A 22,199-nucleotide genomic window follows, 5' to 3' on the forward strand; every position below is an offset into this window, starting at 1 on the left:
ATATATTTACAGTGGCGCGTAGGAAGATGAAACGTAATGGAGGGGGGGGGGGGTCCTCAATATATTTTTAACCACCCCCTCCCCCCAGGATGATACTTTATATACTCTTTTCGCGCGAAATTTGGTGTTTGGGGGTCCGGGTGTCTCCCACGGGAAAAAAATATTACGATTTAGAATGGCTAAGATGAAGTTTACAATGTATTATGATGATTTTAAAGAGTTCTGAACACGGTAATTTTTCGATTAAAAGTTACCTGCATTTAGAAATGATTATTGTGAATGTCGTCATACCATTATGCAACCCTGCTGGATCTGAACATACCGAAATCACACCATCGGCACGGTGTTGTGTGACTCAAAATAATAATGAAATAATTGTACTGCTAAGACATGTAAACAAATTAATGTTTTAAGAGACATTTTTTAAAATGGTATAATCTCTTGATGGACATTTTAGTCTAGGTCGTGTATTAAATTTTCATTATTAAAGGTTTGAACATTACGTGCTTGAACGTTTTAGGAAACGCACCGTGCAGCAGAAATTTTCTTACCTGAAGTACGAAAAATGTGCAGGAGGACCATTTTTTTTCCTTTCAAATGTGCATTTTTATAACATTTCACTCGGCGGAAATGGGGCGGGGGGGGGGGGGGGGGGGGGGGGGGGGGGGGGGGGGGGGGGGGGGGGGGGGGGGGGGGGGGGGGGGGGGGGGGGGGGGCAAAAACGCCTGTAGTTCGTCTTGTAACTTCGTCTTGACTATCGAGATTTTCTGCCGTTATGATCAGTATTTGTAACTTACTTTTACTGATCCTAGCCAATACATTGTTGTTTCGGAAATAAAAACGGCTTTTAAAACCAAATTTTATAAGATATCTTTTATAGACTTTGTAATGTTCAGTAATACATGATTAGTGTATGTATGCATGTTCTCAGAGAGGTTTAGAAATGTTTTAGAACTTGTGCCCAATCGTTTTGCCAGTTTTGAAAAGTTATATAAATATGTTTAAATGAAACCAATGCTCCACTGTGTAGAATCATATTCATAATTGCTCCTTCCTGCCAATTTGGACTGCCTCGGGATCACTTTTTCGTCAGAATAGTCCATGGCAGAGATCATTGTTTCGTTAGCGCCCTGTGCAGCCTTGCACGAGACGTCATTTTACTAATCAACAGGAACCAAATTCCTAACGTTAATTACACAATATACATGCCTAACAACAACTTTCCTATGCACATTTTCATGTAGTTCATCATCATAGAGTTCCTCTAGCTTTCTGCTCTATTAATTGTGGCATTTTATCATAGGAATGAAATAAACACAAGCATTGCAAAGTTAGAAATATTACATGAATATCAAAAACATCTCAAAAATATAGCACTAAAAATATGCGTGCGAAAAAATGTGTTGCGTTATTTTAAAACGCTCTGTTTTCCGATGAAAAGAATATGACGTAGACCTTGACTCAAATATGTTTCATTTTTTTATGGACGTGACGACACATTTTAACCACAGGCGAACTTAATCTTAATTTTGCTCTTAAAATATTCCGCCAAAATTTTTTCTTAGTTATAATGTAAAATTCACATTTTTTTTATTTTTTCACAGCCAAAATCTGTGTTTTTTTCTCGGAACGCATGGTCCATAGTTAGTATAGTACGATTATACAGTGTAGTCTCACCACGTTTTTTTAATTTTGTATAATATTATTTCGACACATCACATATATAGTTTACCAAAAGAGTCATAATAGTTCTATACATATAACAATTTCCGTTCAGTTACGGGGGGGCTTCGCCCCCCATAATGTCGCCCCTATAGGGGGAGCCACCACCTGCACCCCCAAACGGTCCTTCCAAACCCTGTGACGAATTCCTAACAATCAATATCTAGCTTCTTGCTTTAAATTGGGAGGGAATGAATAAGTTATTAAAAATGTATTAGATTGAAAAATTCCATCCACAATTACAAATTTTGGATACAGAAAATATGATTTATATATGTTATGGAATAATATCTAGCCAAATTAAGTGTTTATTTTTGGATAAATCGTTTTGGAAGCATGTCAAATTGGAAATGTTTTTTCTCGAAGTTTCGGTTTATTTTTGTGCTTAAAACATAAACAATGTGCATTTTTATTTATTTTATTGTGATTTTTTGGTTATTCTCTCTACTTTTAACTACTTCTTTTATATTTAAACAGTTTTTTAAATATCGGTGCCAATAAAAAAACATAAATTTTCTATGCAGTGGCAATGAAAATTCGATGTAAAGGCCTTTAGTAGCACACTGAACAGACAGTAACGAACATTAGAACGGCGAAGGTTTAGATAAGAAAGGGATAGATTTATACTGGTACTGTTAGGTCGCAGACACGGCTTATCATAAAATTATCCCCAATAAATGACTGACACTTCGCACGTCATCCCTCTCCCCTTCTATTTGTTTCTCTCTTCTAAAAAGACATTTTGATTTACCAGACTTATACACTTCATTTCGCTCCGTCAGTGCTGAAGGAGTAAAACGAAGGAGGTAATTCTCATAGATATGTATTTTATGTAATTAATTAAATTTCATTGGGGCAAGGGCTGCAATATAAAACTAAAAATCGGAGGATCGTTACCCAGCACGAGCCAGTCCCGGGGTGCTAATAACTTTGACTTTGACCCACACACATTGTTCTGATTAGACGCCGACATAACATTCATTACTGAGACATTACAGAACTGTATACTATTTATGATGATTTTAAATTACATTGTCATAAATAACATACATATACTCTATCATTATAGTTTAGCTTTACAGAAAGTGTACCAATATGACCTTAATTAACCTACATGTACAATCACTTAATAAATATTAGGGATTTTGAAGACTGTTACAAGAAGACGTCTTTTGCTCCTGGAATTCCAATGTTTTATTGACCTGAAGTACAATTATTACGATGAAATTGAATGCAGCAATTAGCATCATTATGCATGCAACCTGTATACACACTTATACAAAGTGGAAGAAAGACAACTTGACAAAGCATGGCTTGGTTTATCCCGAGCTATTAGAGTTACTTCCCTTTATTAAACTCTTTTCGTTTTCTCCGATGAGATCAGTAACATTGCATGTTACATTACGACGAGGTTAAACATATTTGCTTATTTCACATGATACTGATCAATCCTTGCCGGAAGTCATCGACTTATAAGTCAAGAATTTATGAGCAAACCTCCAGTCTTTTCTCTTAATACCGGTAATATGATATAACACTGATAAACAAATGACATCAAATCCAATATAATGCACCTACCATGATTACTGGTCTCGTACCGTAACATAAGCGTGCAGAAATTTAATGTACGGAGTACCCAGAGATAAAAAAAAAAACCCCATCGATCTACAATCAGAACCTTGTAACTACAAAATGTGGATTTCGAACTCTATCCACAGGTAGGGGCTCCATTGCAACATCTTTGGAGAAATGTCCTGAAATCATATTCGGATAATTTTCCAATAGTGTCGGTAATTTCTCAGAGATGTTGCCATAGCGGCCATTTAGGGACCACAACACCATGTTTGAGATATCCACGTATATTATGAAATTTCTCCTAGAGTCCATTGCGAATGATTGCGTGAAGGAGCGCAATGAACCCTGGGATATATTAATGACTATCGCACGAAACATATGCATGTACACCATACCATAAGAAAGTTTCTTCGAGAAATTAAATAAATAAGACTATGAACTACAAAAATAAAGTTTTAATGATCCTAATAAGATGCTATATGAGTTTCTTCCTTGTCTACACAAGCTGAGTATAGTTTTCCTTTTAGCTCTGTTGGACACAGTTTGTTAATTGTGTGGAAAATATTTTCGGCTTTGTATCTTTCGGAGAAATGTACCAGCATAAGTGCCTGGACGTCAGAGAAAATGTGCTGATTACGGATGATCTCGTGCAGGTGGATGTGGCCTCGTTCTCGCGTCAGAGCCTCGTTTATATTCTTTACAGTATTTATATACGTACACTCTGTGATTAAGACCTTCACTTTGAGTAAATCAGGAATGGAAGGAGGTGTGAACACTTCAAAGGTAGTATCGCCTGAAACAGAGAACATTGCAGGGATGTCACGTGACAATAGTGCAAATGTGTACACAAATACGGATGAAGTCATGAAACCATATGGGTGCACTGCACACATATGGACAGGTGATACCCACACACACATACATACATTGGACCATGTAAATACCATATCAGATTAAGCTAATGCTATGTACACGTATGTTGATTAATTATTAAATTTGTTATATGCCGACAAAATTATTCACCTTCTAAATAGATAAAGCGTCATATTATAATTAATTAAATCATTGATTACATTGTAACTCATTTATCGACCGTAACATTCAGAGAAATATATTACGTCAACATAACATAAATTATTGAAATAATCATATAATTAATAAATACATGTAAATTGAAACACAGATATTTTTTACTTCTGCTGTCAGTACCTGTGTATGCTAGTTCAGGGGAGACAACTTCGTTATAAACTTGTTCCCCACGCAGTTCCATTTGCTTTAACTCCGAGCGACTATATTTAGAGAATTCTTCCTTGACCTCTGACGTTGTCTTGTACAATAGAAATCCCATACTTGGTACACGATGGAACGTCTTAAATGGCACCACGTGGTAGGGACCAGGTAACTACAACCAATCATAGAACACGTTACATACATATAATAACAAAAATCGTATAAATACCGCCAATCATAGGACACGTTACACAATTACTACGGTAGATAGACTGTGAAACTACAACCAATCACAAAACACGTAACAGTATTGCATAAAGCTTGCAGATACAACCAATTATAAAACATGTTACAAAATTCAAAAACGTTTCAAAAGATTCCTCATAAAATTTAACTGTAATGGCACGCTATAAGACACATTTTAATTTCGCATCACGTGTTACGTCGTTACTATTTTAAAACAGATTAACTCGCACATTAAACGGCGCCTACGCAATCCTGACCAAGCTGAACATCTTACAGAAAGCATGTTAACATCATAATGCCCAACAAGAGTTTTTGGAGTGAAAATAATATAATCCTTATCTTAATTTCATCACCAGCAACAAATCATTTGCTTCAAACGGAAATCCTCAAAATTATCTGTTTCTATTATCTACAGATTCACAAACCTGAATGACATCATTCGGTTTAGTCACGGTCCAATCCGCCTGAAATGGGAACTCAGATATCTGATTCAAGTTTTCCTGTATCGTTTCCATGGGTCTGACAAGCTCGCTGCCGAGGTAGTATTTTGCAGGGGAATTGCGCATGAGCGAGCGTTTACTGGCATGTTGGTGCATTGCGGAGCAGTGGTCCATGTGACCGTGACTGAAACAGATATAAAGATATATACACTCTAGAAAATGATAAACTTCCATGTTTCAGCACAGAATAATCAAACTCTGGTAGTACGCATAATTAGGGAGGTAGACAAAAGTTGTCGTTTTCACAAAGGAACATGGTACGAATGTACTGTGGTTTCCATATACACATCCCTCCAACATGCGTTAAGGGCACTTCAATATAGGAGACTGTCATTCAATGACATTAAGTTGTTCATTGCCTAGGATGCCAAGCACATTTATAATAATATATACGACAGTGAAAGAGCTTGATCTGTAGACCCGTTTGCTGACAGTGAAAAAGAAAAGACCAGTCCGTTTTATCGGGGACAAGAACAAAACACAGTCATGTCTCGCAAGACGAAGCACTGCATGTTACCAAGCATCACATTCTTGAAAAAAGTGGGATACAGTTACAAACGAATCCCACCATTAACAGACATCAGTCGGTAAAGACGTCTTAAAGACCTAAAACAGACACTAACACAATGTGGTCAAAGTTTCATGCGAATCTGACAACATCCCATAATAAGGGGTCGCGTTCTGGTGATAATTCCTGCACTTAGCTAAAAACTATAATTCGCCACAGCATACGTATCTACATGAAAGTATTATGTTTATCTTTTTTTCAATATGGTACAGAAAGACTTAAGATACGACATGATCCAGGATGTTCTGAGAGCAATGTCGGCTATCTTCAAGACTCGACTGAACAGACTGAAATGCAACAATGTGACCTGTAATGGGATTTTGTCATGCAGACCCAATACGGAGTGAGGATAGGGACTTGTATCGGGATTGCTACAAACGGCATTTGTTATGGGATCCAAAATGTCGGAGTGAATGTATAGGATGGCAAACAAATCCAACAATCCACTGTTTTAGGGTGGGATAGCAATGCAAAAGTTTCGATGTGCCAAAGGATTGTCTTCACCAACTGCTGTAGCGGAAATACGGAGTATGCTTGAGTTGGAGGATACATAAATCAGAATCAGGTTTCAGAAGACAGTCCATGTAGTATGAAGAAGTTGAGTTGAAATTCTAAAACAATTCTAGAACAGAACAGATAGATTGGCCTAAGACAATCACCGGTGGCCAACTAACTCAATCGGTAGAGCTATTGGTCGGAGGTCCTGGGTTTCACTTCTCATGTACATGCGCACAAATAAATACGCACAGTGGTGGTATCAGAATCTCATATGTCTTCAGGAGCGAATACATTTAAAACGGATGGAGATTTGTAGAGGGGCTGGACTTGACCGATCATCGGTGACCAGGTAGCATCTGGTTAGTGTTCGGAGATCCCAGGTTCGATCCGCGGTATGGTCGCTGCATGTTCTCCTCTCCCGTTACACAGAGAACAAGGCTGAAGAAGTATGTAGATATAATCCGTCAGTATTTGTTATTTCAAAACTTATTGTATCTACAGAATGTGCAACCAAACAGACAATAAGTAACGTCCTGTGATATGCAGAAACGAGAAGAAGACAAATACTACAAGATTACAAAGACGGAAAACTGCCAACCTACTAGTCTCTTTGATGGCACCGGTACCGATGGTACTGTAAAAAGGAGCGGATCGGTTTGGTTTACAAGAACACAAGTACATTGCATGTGTCTGTCACTTAGCTGACTCATTCAGCTCAGTCGAAAGTCAAGAACATTTGGTTTATCAAGCTGTAGATCCGGGTTACTGGTTGGAAGACTTGACAGGTCGAAAGTGTGTGTCTTTCTCTGGTCGTATAAAGAGTGTCTATTGATCAGCTGCCCTATGAGAAAAATGCGACACATCATGACATGTCTGGCAAAGTTGTTGAGACAGATTGAAATTGATCCAGTAGACAATCCTGCAGGTTACCTGGCCCACCGCCGACTCATCAATGCATGGGCAGAAAGCTTTAATTAATAAGAATGTTGTACGAGATCTGAAGAGCACCCAGGTATAATACTAGTTTGAAAAAACTGATGTCTAGCTCTAAAAGATATTATTATGTTTTTGCATAATACAGAGTTATCTACCCTTGTGGTAGGTATTGGTTGTAACGTCATGTGTTTGCGAGCGCGCGTAACGTTATAATTTTCAGAGAATTTTCTCACGACGTGAATTTCGCTCACAATATAATGACGTCACAATGGATACTTACCCACATGGGAGGTAACTCTGTAACTATTCAAAGGTGGAATACAATGTAGGGGAGTTTCTGAGACCTATGCAAGAAGTAAAGAATTGATCGAAATTTTAATACGTGACAGTTAGACCAAGAACTCTTGCAAGGTATCGGTTAAAGGGAGATCACTCTAACAAACAGACGAGTCCACACGTTATTATTCCTGAACACTAACATTGTCCATAATTATAAATAAGAATATTATAATGTAGATATTCACCTGATGAACACGTGGTTGCATTTGACACTCTGTTGACAAGCGTAACCCATATCAAACGCCAGGTGGAGCTTTTTACTCTGTCCGATGCTGAGGCTGACAACAACACACGATTCCATTCCCGCTGTTGTCCACGGAACTATGTCCATATCTCCGATCCGGATCTGTCTCGAACGTCCCCGGGGATTCGATATAATCGCTCCCTGTGTAGAATATTGCGCACGTTTCGATAGTGTCCTTAGTATGACTGGTAACAGCCTCATCACTCCCATCCGTGATCTCCGATATAACGTGACAGCGGACATTTTCAAATTCGATTACAGTCTAAGGGAGGCAACTCTGGAATGATTATTTCCACAAACGCTAGAGCCTTCTGTAGACAAGATAGCTAGCTACTAGCTAGCAGAGATTTAAATACTATATAAATCTCTGTAGCTAGCGACCCATTGCGAAAAAAATGGAGAATACTATGTTAAACCCTGTTTTTACTCAACGATCCAATATGAAGATGATTAACGTTAAATGATTAATTGAGTAAGAAATAATATATTAAGATAAATAGATTAATTATAATAATTAAGATGGTAGAATAGATGCGCTCTCCTGATTTCCTAAATGTATGTTGTAAACCTTTGAAAATTTGTTTGGCCATTTCGATTTTTATGGATACATACTCTAAATATCTGGAAATTGAAAAAAAAATGTCCTTAAAAATCGATTTTACAAATTGACATGGCTACAGTCACTGACTGTGGAGCGATGATTTTTGTCCAGTTTTCTTCGAATTTGTAAGTGACTAAGATGTAGTCCGCTAAACCTGCCTATATTATTAGGCCTTTTTTAAAAAATTTTTTAATTTTTTTTTTGCCTAATATATATTAGGCAAAAATAAAAAAAAAATAAAAAGCCTAATAATATAGGCAGGTTTAGCGGACTAACTAAGATGCTCCAACGCCAACAGAGCATTTATAAAACGGTACTCGTCATTTGAACAATAAGTGATGTCTAATCATGTATATATGCCTTATTTTAATGCAAACATACATATAAAATAACTTGTTTTTGGTGTGCAATCATTAGCCTACTTCGTTCTATATAGGCCAAAGTGCAAGGGAGTTTTTTCGGGACGCAATAAATTATTTTGAACGTTTTAAAATTGAGGTAAAATAAGAAGGTCAAACATATCAACGATTGTAATAGTGTAAAATTAGTAACTTTTGTCACTAAACAAAATTGCTTATTCATCTGTTCCTGTTAATATGTAAAAATCAACAATAATTCGTCGGCGGTTGAGCATCTTTAAAAAAATATATATAATAGCATATAATTTGAAATAATTTCTGTCTTACCCTTATTTGTGTTTGTTTATACAATGTTAAAGGGACAATTCAGTGAGGCTTATTCATTACATAACCGCGAAGCAAAATATGACATAAATATATTGTTCGACATTTATACGAAACATACGACAAGAAATAGTGACATATTCCACAACATTGTTAAGTATTTTGATTAATACCATTGAAATTCCAAATCGTTGATCAATACGATTAAGCAGGAACAACATGTACGCTGTACCTTTACCCGAGTCAAAGTCACGCACGTTAAACAAATGCAATACATAAATACTGAGGAGTTGATGAAATTATTTTTAGTAAAGAACATGCATCTTATAATGTTAACACAACTGTAAGAGTGTTTTGAGTAGTTCTAGACAAAAAAATCTTTATTACACAGACAAGGGTCAAGGTGCGGCATATAAGGCTATGTGTAATGGCGATTGAACACATTTCTGGCATATCACAGTAAAACTGACTATAGTCTAATTTCCATTAGAACTGGTTTGTTTCCGTTTGTGCAAGTTTTAATGTACTCTTTGACCGAATTGTCGCTTTAAAGTCAAATTATGGTCATTGCAGGGTACTGAATATGGCATAAATTATTCCATTATTAACGTGTTTATTATAATTGATATATTTAGATGTGCGTGAAGAAAGTATGAATATAATTAAAGATACGTGACGTTCTAAGCATTTTCGTAATAAAAAAAAAACCTAATCAATAGTCTGGAGATTATTTCTGTACGATGTCGTAAATCTATTATAATTATAATTCTTCATCTCATTCAGGTCAATTTTTAGCTGGGGTTCTCCAAGGAACTATTATACGCTTGATATAAGTTGAAATAACTTGTGCCCAATCCTTTTGTTCCAATAAAATATGTTTAAACTAAACTATTATTGGCCCCCTTTTATTTTCGATTTATATTATCTTTTGTTTTAGCTGTTTGAAATCAATGTGCAATGTCCATTTTTGGAAAACATTTTATTGACACATTTTCGAGCTTTAAATTTTTCACTGAGTTACCATTGGAAAAACTGAAATCTAATGGATTATTGTTGCTTAATTACCATGCTCCTTTACATAGATTGTTACAGTTTTGTCGCCAGAAGCTCACCAGAAGCTAATTACCCACGTCTCTATTTTTCTCACAGGAGTTTTCTAAAATTCCATCATTTGTAGAAAGGACATGTTATCAAGGAATTTGTCTGAACTTATGAAGTGAAAATACTTTTATTTAATTGGCGGTACGGTAAAAAAAAGTACAAAATGTGCCTGATTTTTTTGCTTGTGTTTTATTTTTAAATAAGATTTGGTGCAATGTTGAAAAATGATAATTGAATAATAAGTAGCAGATTCTGTTCGCGTATACTTTGAACGTAGATTAGGTCTAGAATAAACGTATTTTAATATCTGAATAAAAAGTTTGACGTAAGTAAAAATGGGATGAAGTCAATTTTTTATGAAATTTTAAATAATGTGTGCCCACGTTATTATTATTATTTTTTTTTAGTCTTTTAAATTCAATAGATACATTTACATTAAATATGATAGTTAGCTTTTATAAATATGTCATATACAACATCACGATATGGGTGCGACTGGCCTATTAAAAAACTCGTCACGGGGTTGTCCCGTCAAAATGTTGTGACGTCATTTAGGACACATGTGTCAGTCTACATAGCCTAGTTAGTTTTGCGACCTTAGTTTTGTCAACAATCATGGCGGCACACACCAACCCCGGAAGCGAGCTCGCACGGTTGTGAAATCCAGCGTGCTATAAGGAAATGGAAGCCTGCAACTTGGATGTAAAGTTTTAATTAGAGTTGTGTATTATATTTTGCAGTATGAGTGGTAAATTAACTCAGGAAATAGATATGGACGTGGTAGCATTCTTTGCTGCCGAGTGGAAGAAAAAATTTCCGGTCGTTGATCAACCGGACTTATTGAAGTTAGATAAATTTTCATCGCGGAATGTATCGCTACCTGATCTACGACAGTTACACGAATCAGCCAGATTAAAAGTGATCGATCTTAAAAGTCAGTTGGAACAAGCAGAATTTATGCAGGAGTTCTTATCTAACATTGTACGTGTTCGTACAGGGCAAGATATCGAGAATGAAAATACGGAAGCCATAATATCAACAGGTGTCACAAAAATACATGTTGGCTCATCAGGTAAAGATGAAGTGACCGCAAAGACTGGACATTACAGTCGGGAGGGAGTTGACCACACTCCAGTGGGTCAAGCTGTCACTAAGATCAATGTTGTAGGTGAGCACCCGGCGGGAGGGCAGAGTCCTAAGGCCCACGGGCTGCTCCCCAGGGGTCAAATACGGACAGGTAGAAAGGTGGGTGCTGACTTTTCATGCACATGGCTGGACAACTTGTCAGGTATACAAAAAGACAGTGGATCATCAAGTGATGATGAAACAGAAGATACTACACAGGTAAATTCATTGGCTGGGAATTTAAGCGATAAGAATTTTACAGGAAATCCTAAAGTGGTCATGTCTGGTAATCTAGCAACAGAGGAATCTGAACATGTAAACATTGACAGCTCAGCAGATGGTGTGTTTGTTCCTCATCAGAACTCGTCTGATTATACGGACTAGTGTAACATGTGGTGGTGAAGATGACACTGAATATTACGGTAGCAGTCGACAGTCAGTATCAGATCGTGTAAAATCAGTTGAGAGGAAGATATCGTGTAAGACTGTCGAAGGTGTTAGTGGATCTACAGAGCACTCGAAGGCTCCTCCCCCCACGCGACCAAGACCTATCAGCAGACCTCGGCTATCACGACCAAAACCACCTCCAGTGTCAAAAAGTCCAAGTACAGACAACGACCCATTTCCACAGAAAAGTGAGAATGAGCCGGAATTGACCTCGTCGTTAAGGTACAGGAAACCTATTGAGACCAATTTGGGTCTAAATGCTGAAGACCGGGTGTCTCCCAATGACATTGAATCTGTGAACAATCCATCTCCCGTTTCAGCAAATTTGTATAGATCAGGAAATGAAACTGAAACTAAGCCAATCGAACATATTACAGTCACATCTCCAGCTGACACAGGCAATTCTGAACATAAAGTTGTGTATGCACCACAGGAGTTTGGCGGTAATTCTGGGGACGACGATATGAAGAAGATAGGAAAAATATCTAGGAGTTCAGGCAATGATTCTGATAGCCAAAATGTGCTTGGTACAAGTTTTAGAAAAATATCCGATGTTGAGTCGGATGACATAGTTGACAGTAAAAGCAATGGGGAAATAATTAGTCGCCATAGCAAAGAGGAAGAAAGCTTGGACACTGGTACAGATAAATTATTTCAGGGTGTTGTAAAACGAATAAAAGAACTTCCTAATTTTCAAACTAGTACTAGTACTCCGGATAAGAAAAAGAAATCAAATTTAAATTTGTCTCTAAATGTTTTATTGACTCAAGATCATAGAATTAAAGTGTCAGATGATAGTTCAGATTCGGAGAATGAGGATGTTAGGGATAGGACAAGGGATGCTGGGGATGTTCCGAAGCTGTCGGAAAAGAAAGATAGGAAAGAGTCGGACCAAGTAGATGCTGGAGTCGACCCTGACAACACACTAGCCGTTCCTGATGCATTAACTCACAGAAAGAAAATCTCCATTACTTGTAAGTGTTCATTTTGTTTTTTCATTTTAAGCTGCTATATTCATTTTTGCAATTCACAATCAGGGACTCTTGGTGACAATCACACATTAATATATATACCGTATTCGAACCAATAAGCGCCCATGTGCCTATAAGCGCCCTCCGCATTTTTGAGGCCTTGATTTCAATTGCCCAGGCATAAAGAGACCACAACTAACTTAGGTTTTCATATTTTCAGTTTGCATTTAGTTCAAAGGACATATGTATAGTGAAATTTTTTATTGACCTAATTATAAAATTTGTGATAGATTGCATCACATGTACAATAGTAACTTAGCAAGGTACATGTGATTGAAAATCCTGCTTGCATGCCTTTATTTCTACAAAGTCGATCATTGATTTACTTAGAACAAATATTGCATATCCTGCCTTCACTCTGTTCCACGATTCGCGACCATCTGTTAGAAATCTTCCGTCCATTGTCAGAGCTACGTCATCGCAGCTATGATTTACTAATTCTAACAGTAAGCTCTGTACATATATATGTACAAAAATTACCATCAATAAATAATAATGCAACTTATGTGTTTTAGAAGATTAGAAATTCATATACCGTAGATATATTCAGAGTTCTGTTTCTATATTTAGCTTTTTTGTGTTGAAGTTGACTGTTTGGGACCCTGAAAAGTGGTCTTTCAAAAAAATGTAAGCAGGTTGTCTTTATTTTATTATACTGAGTAAGGCAGGTTTGACAGCATATAATTTATATGTATATATAAATCATGTATTAATCTTGGAAACAAATCTTGATACCACTACCAGTGCAATGCTAAGTAAAATCTATATATTTATATGTACACATATGGTACATACCATACACAAGTTGTTATCGCCACAGCTGTGGTACTCCGCAGGATCAATATGTGACATACTGGGTAACTAAATGTAAATAAAACACAACTATAAACAGATTCCAGTGAATTTATTACGACACATACAAATTACTATTGAATAGGTATGCACAATAAAATATACATGTTTATTGAAGTTATATAAAAGATAGCTTACTTTTAGCTTAATTATATTATTGCCATTCATTGTACAGAAAAAAATCTCTTCCCAATATAATCCAGATGTAAATAAACAGAAACATTATTACAATATCTTAAATCAACATATGATACATGTAAATGCATGCTGCAGAATATTAATTTTTTATCACACTATATATATACGATAGTACACATATAATTTTGAAAGAAATACTTACAGGTCACGACCTGTTGACACCTTCCCCTCTTGCTCAACTTTTTTATCAACATATGGTACCCCTTTTTTGCACCCTGATCACCGGTACCTATATATATGTATATGACTACATGTGCTCCTTTTTTCCCCTAGTCATGCTCACCTGTACCCTAGTTCCTTTCCCAGTGCCCTTTCTGCCCCTGACACTCTGCCTACCCCATGTCCCTCTTGCCTAAGTCATCCTGCCAACCTTGTGTCCCTCCTGCCCCAGTCACCCTGCCCACCCTGTGCCCCTCCTGGCCAAGTCATCCTGATGTCTCTTCTGCCCCAGTCACCCTGCCCACCCTGTGCCCCTCCTGGCCAAGTCATCCTGCCCACCCCATGTCTCTTCTGCCCTAGCCACCCTGGATACCCTATGCTCCTCCTGACCCAGTCACCCTGGCTACCCTGTGCCCTTCTTGCCTCAGTCACCCTCAGCCCATCCCCTGCCCCTCCTGCTCAACCTCTGCCCAAGTCATCCTGCCAAACCTTTGTCACTCCTGCCCCAGTCATCCTGCCCTCCCTGTGCCCCTCCTGTCAAAGTCCTTCTACCCACCTCTTGCCCCTTCTGCCCATCCCATGCCCCTCCTGTCCCAGTCGTTCTGCCCACCCATTGCCCCTTCTGCCCACCCCGTGCCCCTCCTGTCCTGGTCATCCTGCCCACCACGTGATCCTCCTGTCCCAATTTTCCTGCCCACCCCCTGCCCCTCCTGCCCACCCTCTGCCCACCCCCTGCCCCTCCTGCCCACCCCCTGCCGTCCTACCCCAGTCATCCTGCCCACCCCATGCCCCTCCAGCCCCAGTCACCCTGCCCACCCAGTACCTGTACTACCCCAGTCATCCTGCTCTCCATTTGCCCCTCCAGCCCCAGTCATCCTGCCCACCCAGTGCCCCTCCTGCCCTAGTCATCCTGCCCACCCAGTGCCCCTCCTGCCCCAGTCATCCTGCCCACCCTGTGCCCTCCTGCCCTAGTCAACCGACCCACCCTATGCTCCTCCTGCCCCAGTCATCCTGCCCACCCAGTGCCCCTCCAGTCCCAGTAACCCTGCCCACCTAGCACCTGTACTACCCCAGTCATCCTGCCTTCCATTTGCCCCTCCAGCCCCAGTCATCCTGCCCACCCAGTGCCCCTAGCTCCTGCCCCAGTCATCCTGCCCACCCTGTGCCCTCCTGCCCAAGTCAACCAGCCCACCCTGTGCCCTCCTGCCCCAGTCATCCTGCCCACCCAGTGCCCCTCCAGCCCCAGTCATCCTGCCCACCCAGTGCCCCTCCTACCCTAGTCATCCTGCCCACCCTGTGCCTCTTCTGCCCCAGTTTTTCCTGCCTACCTCCTGCTGCTCCTGCCCCAGTAACCCTGCCCACCCCGTGCCCCTCCTGCCCCAGTAACCCTGCCCACCCCGTGCCCCTCCTGCCCCAGTAACCCTGCCCACCCTGTGCCCCTCTTGCCCCAGTCGTCCTGCCTCTTCTGTTCTGTCCTGTCCTCTGCCTCTAGAACTCCTGCCCAATGCCCATACATACATCCCTGCTTATCTTCCTTACCTGGTAATACCAATTTGCTACAAGTTTGCAGATTTTTTAAGATGTGTGCTATGATCATTTGTTTTATGTCATATGCTTGGAGCAGGCTAACACATACAAGTGTATACCTTTAACCTTATATGTACATATTAATATGTTATACATACACACATATATATCAGATGTATATGCTGATTCATGAAAATGACAAATGTTCTCAAGCTGTAAGCAAAGGCTTCCAATTCTTATACACATATGTTTACAACTCAAGCTTATTCATTGAGCTTACTGATTGGGTATTAAAAAAACCAAGTTAACCCCTATTGTGTCAGTTTGAAATGTGCTTGTAGTTACCCATAATTAATTAAATTGACTCTTTTATGATTATTGAATACGTCATATAATGCAGTGGCATATATAGTGTGTATAATTATATGCACAAATATTTCAATCACTTGCATGCAATTATAAGCATGTGTATGACTGGTGCAATATATATATATATATGACCATTGTATAATCGAAAAGTGTTGCATACGCTTGCAAATCTGCTGACTTCGTGATATACTAATTTATCTAATATGACGTCGACGTGGTCAACAGGACCACCGATATTAACTTGTTAAAAATTAGACAATCTGGGTGGTCCTCTAATATTTTGGTAGTCTCATTGATCAGACCTCTAGTATTACCCCTGATGTTTCCTCATTGTGGGCTTAAAAAAGAACAGAGAGGGACTAAACAGAGAGAGAAACTGATTAAGTGACATGGACTCCCGAAGTCTATTTTAGTTTACTAAATTTGTGCAAATTACCAAGAATTTTTCTGAAAAACCTTTAAATGTATATGTTATACTAGGCATGGTAACCCATTCCAGTGCAATAGACATCTCTAGAAATGCATTGTAACTACCAGCTGGTCTCAAAGAGCAAGGGGGAGATATATATAATTCTGCATTAAATATACATTATGAACGTAGTGGTGAGCACCTGGTTTGTTATAATAGCTGTAATCAACCCAATGATAAACACACGTGGAACTAAATTATAAAGCATTTAAAGTGGGTATTATTTTGGAGTAGTTTGGTTATAACTTATTAAGAAAACATGAAAATAATATAGATATGAAGTAAAACATGCCATAGCAACCACCTCTGTATAAAGACCACCTGCTTAATCAATAAGACCACTTTTCTAGGGTTCTAAATGACCAATTTCAATACAATTCAACCTGTGTATAAAGTTATCCTATGTCCCTTGGGTGGTCTTAAAATTTATAGACAGGTTTGATGGTAAATATGTACTGTATATCCAATTCTTCTGTTTTAGAGTATGAAATCTTATTGGAGTTCTTCTTTCCTTTGTGATTATTGCCTTATAAGTTGTCCAATTAACGTTGTGAATTTATACAATAAATTAGGTATGTGTAATTATAGCTGGTGTGTATATATGATCGTAATGTGGGGGTCAGTAGGGATGGAAATTGGAGTAGGGGAGTATTAGGGACTGGATATATGCGATGGACAAGTAGTATATACACATGTACATGTATATATGGCATGGGTCGATCTCTCATGTTGGAAAAACAGTGATTTTCTTACTCAATAATTTCAGGGGCCTGTACCTTTTCAATCAGGAAAACAATACATTACATATTTCTTGAAACATGTACCCCCGGTATATTTTAATTTTTTAAAGGGAGTTTCTTTGCTTGAAAAAATATTTACGTAAAATTGGGAAAACAGAAAAGAATTCTTTAGGGGAAGGGACCTATTTTGGCCACAAATGTACCAAAAAAATCACTGAAAAAGGAAATATTATTAAATTAACGTGCAAGGAAAAGAATTGTATTTATGCCTTGTCAGGATCATCTGACTTAAATCAGAGGTTCTCATATTTTAACAACAGGAAGGGATTGTTTATCAGTGCAATATAAAAAAAAAGTATTTTCAAGTGCATGTGTTACATGTACCCAAATTGTGATTAAAGGTAATACTTGTTATTTCATATCTTCATCAGTAATAATTTGCTTGAGGGTGACAATGTCAAACAAAAATTGTAAAACTTGTTGTTTGGATGAGCAATCTTTAATGTTCGACGACAATTTTGAATGCTTTATTGTGTGGGTATAATACAAAATCTGATAACAATAATCGGCTCTCATCATGATCAATTAACTCAATTTCTTTACAAATAACTTAAAACCTCACATATTTACCCCGGTATAGTTTTTTGATGATCCTAGCCAAACTTTTCCCTGCCCTTTTTCAAGAACATTTGAATTGATTCATTGATCACCTTGCTTATTAACTTACAACTCTGCAGCACGCTGACTTCATGCAGTTAACGTTAGGTTTGACAGTATTTGTAATTATTTATAAGTTACTAAGAAATGGACGAGAGACCATCTGGCTATAGCTATGCATTAATTAGCTGCAATATTGTAGCTCAAAAGACTTTCAGACAGAAAATGGTGTCGTCTTTAGAGCTACAATTGGTGCCTATTACTGCTAATGGAGCAAAGTAATGATTATGCAAACTATTATAAAACGTTTCTTTGCATTTTATCGTACTTGTTTGATATCGCTTACCTACTAGGGAATAAAACTGAACCGCATAAAATATAAAATTCTCATCGAGGCATTATTTTTTACATAATACACATGAAGGTCTTTCTGAAACGAATTTATACGGCAAGTCAACAAATTGTGAATTTGACGTCTTGTGAGCGGTACGGTAGATACTAAGAATGGTAGTTATATTTGTTCCCGACAGAAATAATATGTAAATGCATGTATACACATAAAATAATTGGAAACCTACAAAAAAGTATAGAAAACTGTGCCCGAGTGATTTTCGGAGGCAGTGCTCCACTACGACACATAGGGACCAATTCCTACCTGGCCGAAAGGTATAAGCTTAGTAGGCCGGGTACGTATATTCGTTCTATGCATGAATATGAATGTGATTCAGACTCTCAAGGTATATGAGTTATTACTAGTGTTTGTAAATAGCTGTGTCCACTTGTGTTATCAGAAATATACATTACTCATCGATTTGACCATGGACTGCACTCGGCCAGTTATTGAAGTCCTATATACCGGGCCACGTAAACAGACGTAGACTTGTAGTACTTACAAAGACCTATAGTATTATAGTACTCTACGTGTCAGCATTAGTCAGTTTCCGATATAAAGTTTGACCCAATTAAACACTTGAATTGGTCGACTTATCAACTTCAATTTTAAACAGTGCTTTTATTTATGTATGTACCTCTACATCTCTTAGTAGAGAAACTGTAATTTAATGTTTTGAATGTACTTACAGCCAAAAACCTGTCTATAAAGGGAAAAGTGGTCTTTACATATGTCAAATATTGTAATAAATAGCCATTTGCAATTGGGACACTGAGAAAGTGGTCTGAAAAGTAGGTGTTCTTTATTCAGAGGTGGTCATTAAGGCAGGTTTCACTGTATTTGATTGACATTGTTGCAGTATGCATGAACTTATTGAAGATGTTCAGATCATCATTTCTACAATGCAAAAAGCATTTGTGAAAAATTAAAATACCCCCCTCCCCTTGAAAAACCCCCAAAACATTGGACTATTCTGTATATCCCTTTATAAGTAATGGATTACTAGCTATCAACAAGACCACCCTCACACAATTTTGAGCTCTGCTTGACTTTTACGTTAAAGTGTAGTTTATTTTTATTTCACTGCATGCATGTACTATAATGGTTCTTCTGTATAATATATATATGTGTGTGTGCATTAATTGTGTCGGGATCATTCACTTTGTATGTTTATTTGTAGATGTACATCACCTTAATGTAAAGGAAATAGTAATTCACCTGTAAATCTACCATTTCATTCATTGTAACTGCTGACCTTGACCTAGTGACCTATGAACTTTGACCTTACTTTGGAAACAGGAAATAATTTGAAGTCACGCTTATTGATTTAAATTTTTCTCAATTATTATAAGAAATGTGTGTGTAGATTAATTGATGATTTGATTATACTTTTCTCTAATTAGAAAATCTAAATTCAATTTTAGAATCTAGAATACTAAATACATGTATAGCACAGATATGTCATGTTTTATTTACCTTAAAATCCTCTAAAAACAAAACTATCGTTTGGTGCTTAAATGGAATCAATTATATGATCAATCGTACTAAAAATAGCACAGATATGTCATGTTTTATTTACCTTAAAATCCTCTAAAAACAAAACTATCGTTTGGTGCTTAAATGGAATCAGTCATAGGATCAATCGTACGATCATGATGTAGTTTTTAACTGAGCTATGACATCACCACTGTGACTAAATGTACGTCTTTATAGTAAAACGAGTAAGAAATTTTAACATAAAAAACTTAACCTGGATACATAATACTACTGGTATTTGTATTGTACATGTTATCTCTTGAAATGCAGTTTTACTCAATTACAGTCATTTGTTAGGCTATCGGTTACAGGTGGGACGATTAAATCCGGTATATTATATGTAAATTAGAAAGAGAAATTGGGTGTATATTGGAGTTATTACAGGTAGACTGGTACAGGTGTTATAAAAATACCTATCTACATCATAGGTAAAAACTTAGGTAGGTTCAAGATGAGTAATACCTGTTCTTACTGACGAGTGCAGGTATCCACTCTCACTGATTATGTCTCAGACTATCCCAAAAAACACGCCTAGGGCGTTTTAATATTTCATTTGTAAACATCAACATATAGTGTGTTGATAGTTAAATGGAAGTTAAACCTGGTATCTGAACAGTGTTAAAAGCTGTTAACGCCGTAAATTGAAAAGGAAATAGATCTCTGGATCTTTGTTGATTTCATATATCAGATTGTGGAAAAGTTGTCATGGAGGAAATTTTCGATGATTTTGTTTATATCAGATTTTGAAGAAATTGTTGTGACTTATTTTCTGATGAGAATGCTTTGCTCAGATTGTGAAGGAACTGTCATCACAGAATTTTTGGATAATTATATTTATATCTGATCATACTGTGAAGAAATTGTCATGTGGAAATTTTTGATGATTTCACTTTGTGTTTGATATTAAGTTAAAATGTACGAACTTCATCGACTACATGGATCTTATATTTTACACACTCGCAGAGGACTGACCACTTCACAGATGGTCCTTACTAATATACCCACAGGTATGGTATATAACGATCTATAGCTAGCACCTGGTTGTAACAAGGTGTAAAATTATAGATTTATCATCACGTTATGTAACCCCACACGGGGTCAGTGTCCTGGAGGGTCATGATCACCAAAATGGAATCACCACAAGTCATCCATATATTCTGTATATGTACAGTATGGAAATAGACTAGATGATCCGATCGAATCCGATCGAATGACCTTTGAACATCTAAGATACTATCTATATATACATGCTGATTCATAATTTATGTCTGGTGGATCTTTGGCCTTGACACTTTTGGTCAGATACATTATAAATATTGACCAATACATGTATACCGATACCTATATATATATATACATGATTGTATATATAAATAACTATCTTATCAATACCATCTGTCAATGTTTCAACCAAAATGGAATCTATTGCCTTTAATTACTTGTATTTTTAAAGTTTATTTTCCTCAAAAGAAAATTCTGTTATACCTTTCTTAAATAATTTCTATATTAGAATAATACACTTAAGTTATATTAGATAAATACATGGAAAAGTAAATTAAAGATTTAAAATAATTACATAAATCAAGAATTTACAGAATAGAATTTATTTTTTGAATAATCAAGTCATACAGGCATAAAATATATCATACTAATTGGACTGTTATGTGATTATTTCATTGTGTATTTTGAACATTTTAAAATCAGACCGATTTGACTTTCTAAGAATTTGACGTGTATATTTCCAACAGATAGTGGCCCTATGTTTTGAAGTAATCTCATTTTATCAAATATGTGCAAAAATGATACTGCAACTTCTTATCATGGTAAATTATAACTCATTCACCCCTACGAGACACTTTTGAACTCTTCCATTTTAAAGTTGGAACAGTTCATTATGAATTTTAGGGTAAATGAGTAAACGTTAGGAGAATGTTGTAATAATATACTGATGTTTGCACAATGTACAGGATGTTTATTGAGCAGATTAAAAGACAAACCAGGAAGCTAATCAATTTGAATGACTACACATTTTTACTTTGAGGAAAGAGTTATTGACTCAGAAATACTGTAATATGAAGTCACTGACTAAGAACAAGTATATATGATATACCGTATTTGAACCATTAATTGCCCATGTCCCTATAAGTGCCCCTTCCCATTTTGAGGCCTCAATTTCAATTGCCTAGGCATAAATAAAGACCAAAACTATCAAAACTGTATAAGTCACAATAATTTTGTCTTATTAAGTACCCTTTCATTTATTTCAAAATTTGAAAAGCCCTGGGCGCTAATTTGATCCAATACAGTATGTATTAATGTTATTTGGTGAAGTTGACTGTCAGTTCCTATAGAAAATTTTATTTAAACAATTGGAATACTTTGTCATATTCAAAAAGATTTGCTATCTTTAAGATTTAAAGTCTTTAATAGTATTGTTAGCTAGTTTGTTCAGAAT

General features: G+C 37.1%; 2 protein-coding genes across 2 annotated transcripts in view; one reads left to right on the forward strand and one right to left on the reverse strand.

Moving 5' to 3' along the window:
* Positions 1-3,730: 3,730 nt before the first annotated feature.
* LOC138331559 (uncharacterized) lies at positions 3,731-8,128 on the reverse strand. Its single transcript, XM_069279260.1, has 4 exons — positions 7,800-8,128; positions 5,199-5,397; positions 4,507-4,699; positions 3,731-4,090 (listed from the first exon to the last, which is right to left on the reverse strand). Exons 1-4 carry the CDS (start codon positions 8,099-8,101, stop codon positions 3,762-3,764), a joined length of 1,023 nt encoding a protein of 340 aa, XP_069135361.1. The 5' UTR covers positions 8,102-8,128; the 3' UTR covers positions 3,731-3,761.
* Positions 8,129-11,569: 3,441 nt separating this feature from the next.
* LOC138331560 (active breakpoint cluster region-related protein-like) overlaps positions 11,570-22,199 on the forward strand; it is a 37,020-nt gene continuing 26,390 nt past the window's right edge. Inside the window, exon 1 of the mRNA XM_069279261.1 lies at positions 11,570-12,789. Within this exon, the coding sequence (XP_069135362.1) occupies positions 11,706-12,789 (1,084 nt within the window). The 5' untranslated portion in view covers positions 11,570-11,705. The remainder of the gene's footprint in view (positions 12,790-22,199) is intronic.

This window comes from Argopecten irradians, chromosome 9 (assembly GCF_041381155.1).
Source record: "Argopecten irradians isolate NY chromosome 9, Ai_NY, whole genome shotgun sequence".
Classification (NCBI taxonomy): domain Eukaryota; kingdom Metazoa; phylum Mollusca; class Bivalvia; order Pectinida; family Pectinidae; genus Argopecten; species Argopecten irradians.

What these genes read in the sequence shown, in the direction of transcription:
- LOC138331559 (XM_069279260.1), bottom strand. Translation starts at nt 8,101, where the DNA reads ATGTCCGCTGTCACGTTATATCGGAGATCACGGATGGGAGTGATGAGG. An exon ending in TGCAACCACGTGTTCATCAG is followed by an intron (nt 5,398 to 7,799) that starts GTGAATATCTAC and finishes TATCTGTTTCAG; the next exon opens with TCACGGTCACATGGACCACT. An exon ending in AACCGAATGATGTCATTCAG is followed by an intron (nt 4,700 to 5,198) that starts GTTTGTGAATCT and finishes GATTGGTTGTAG; the next exon opens with TTACCTGGTCCCTACCACGT.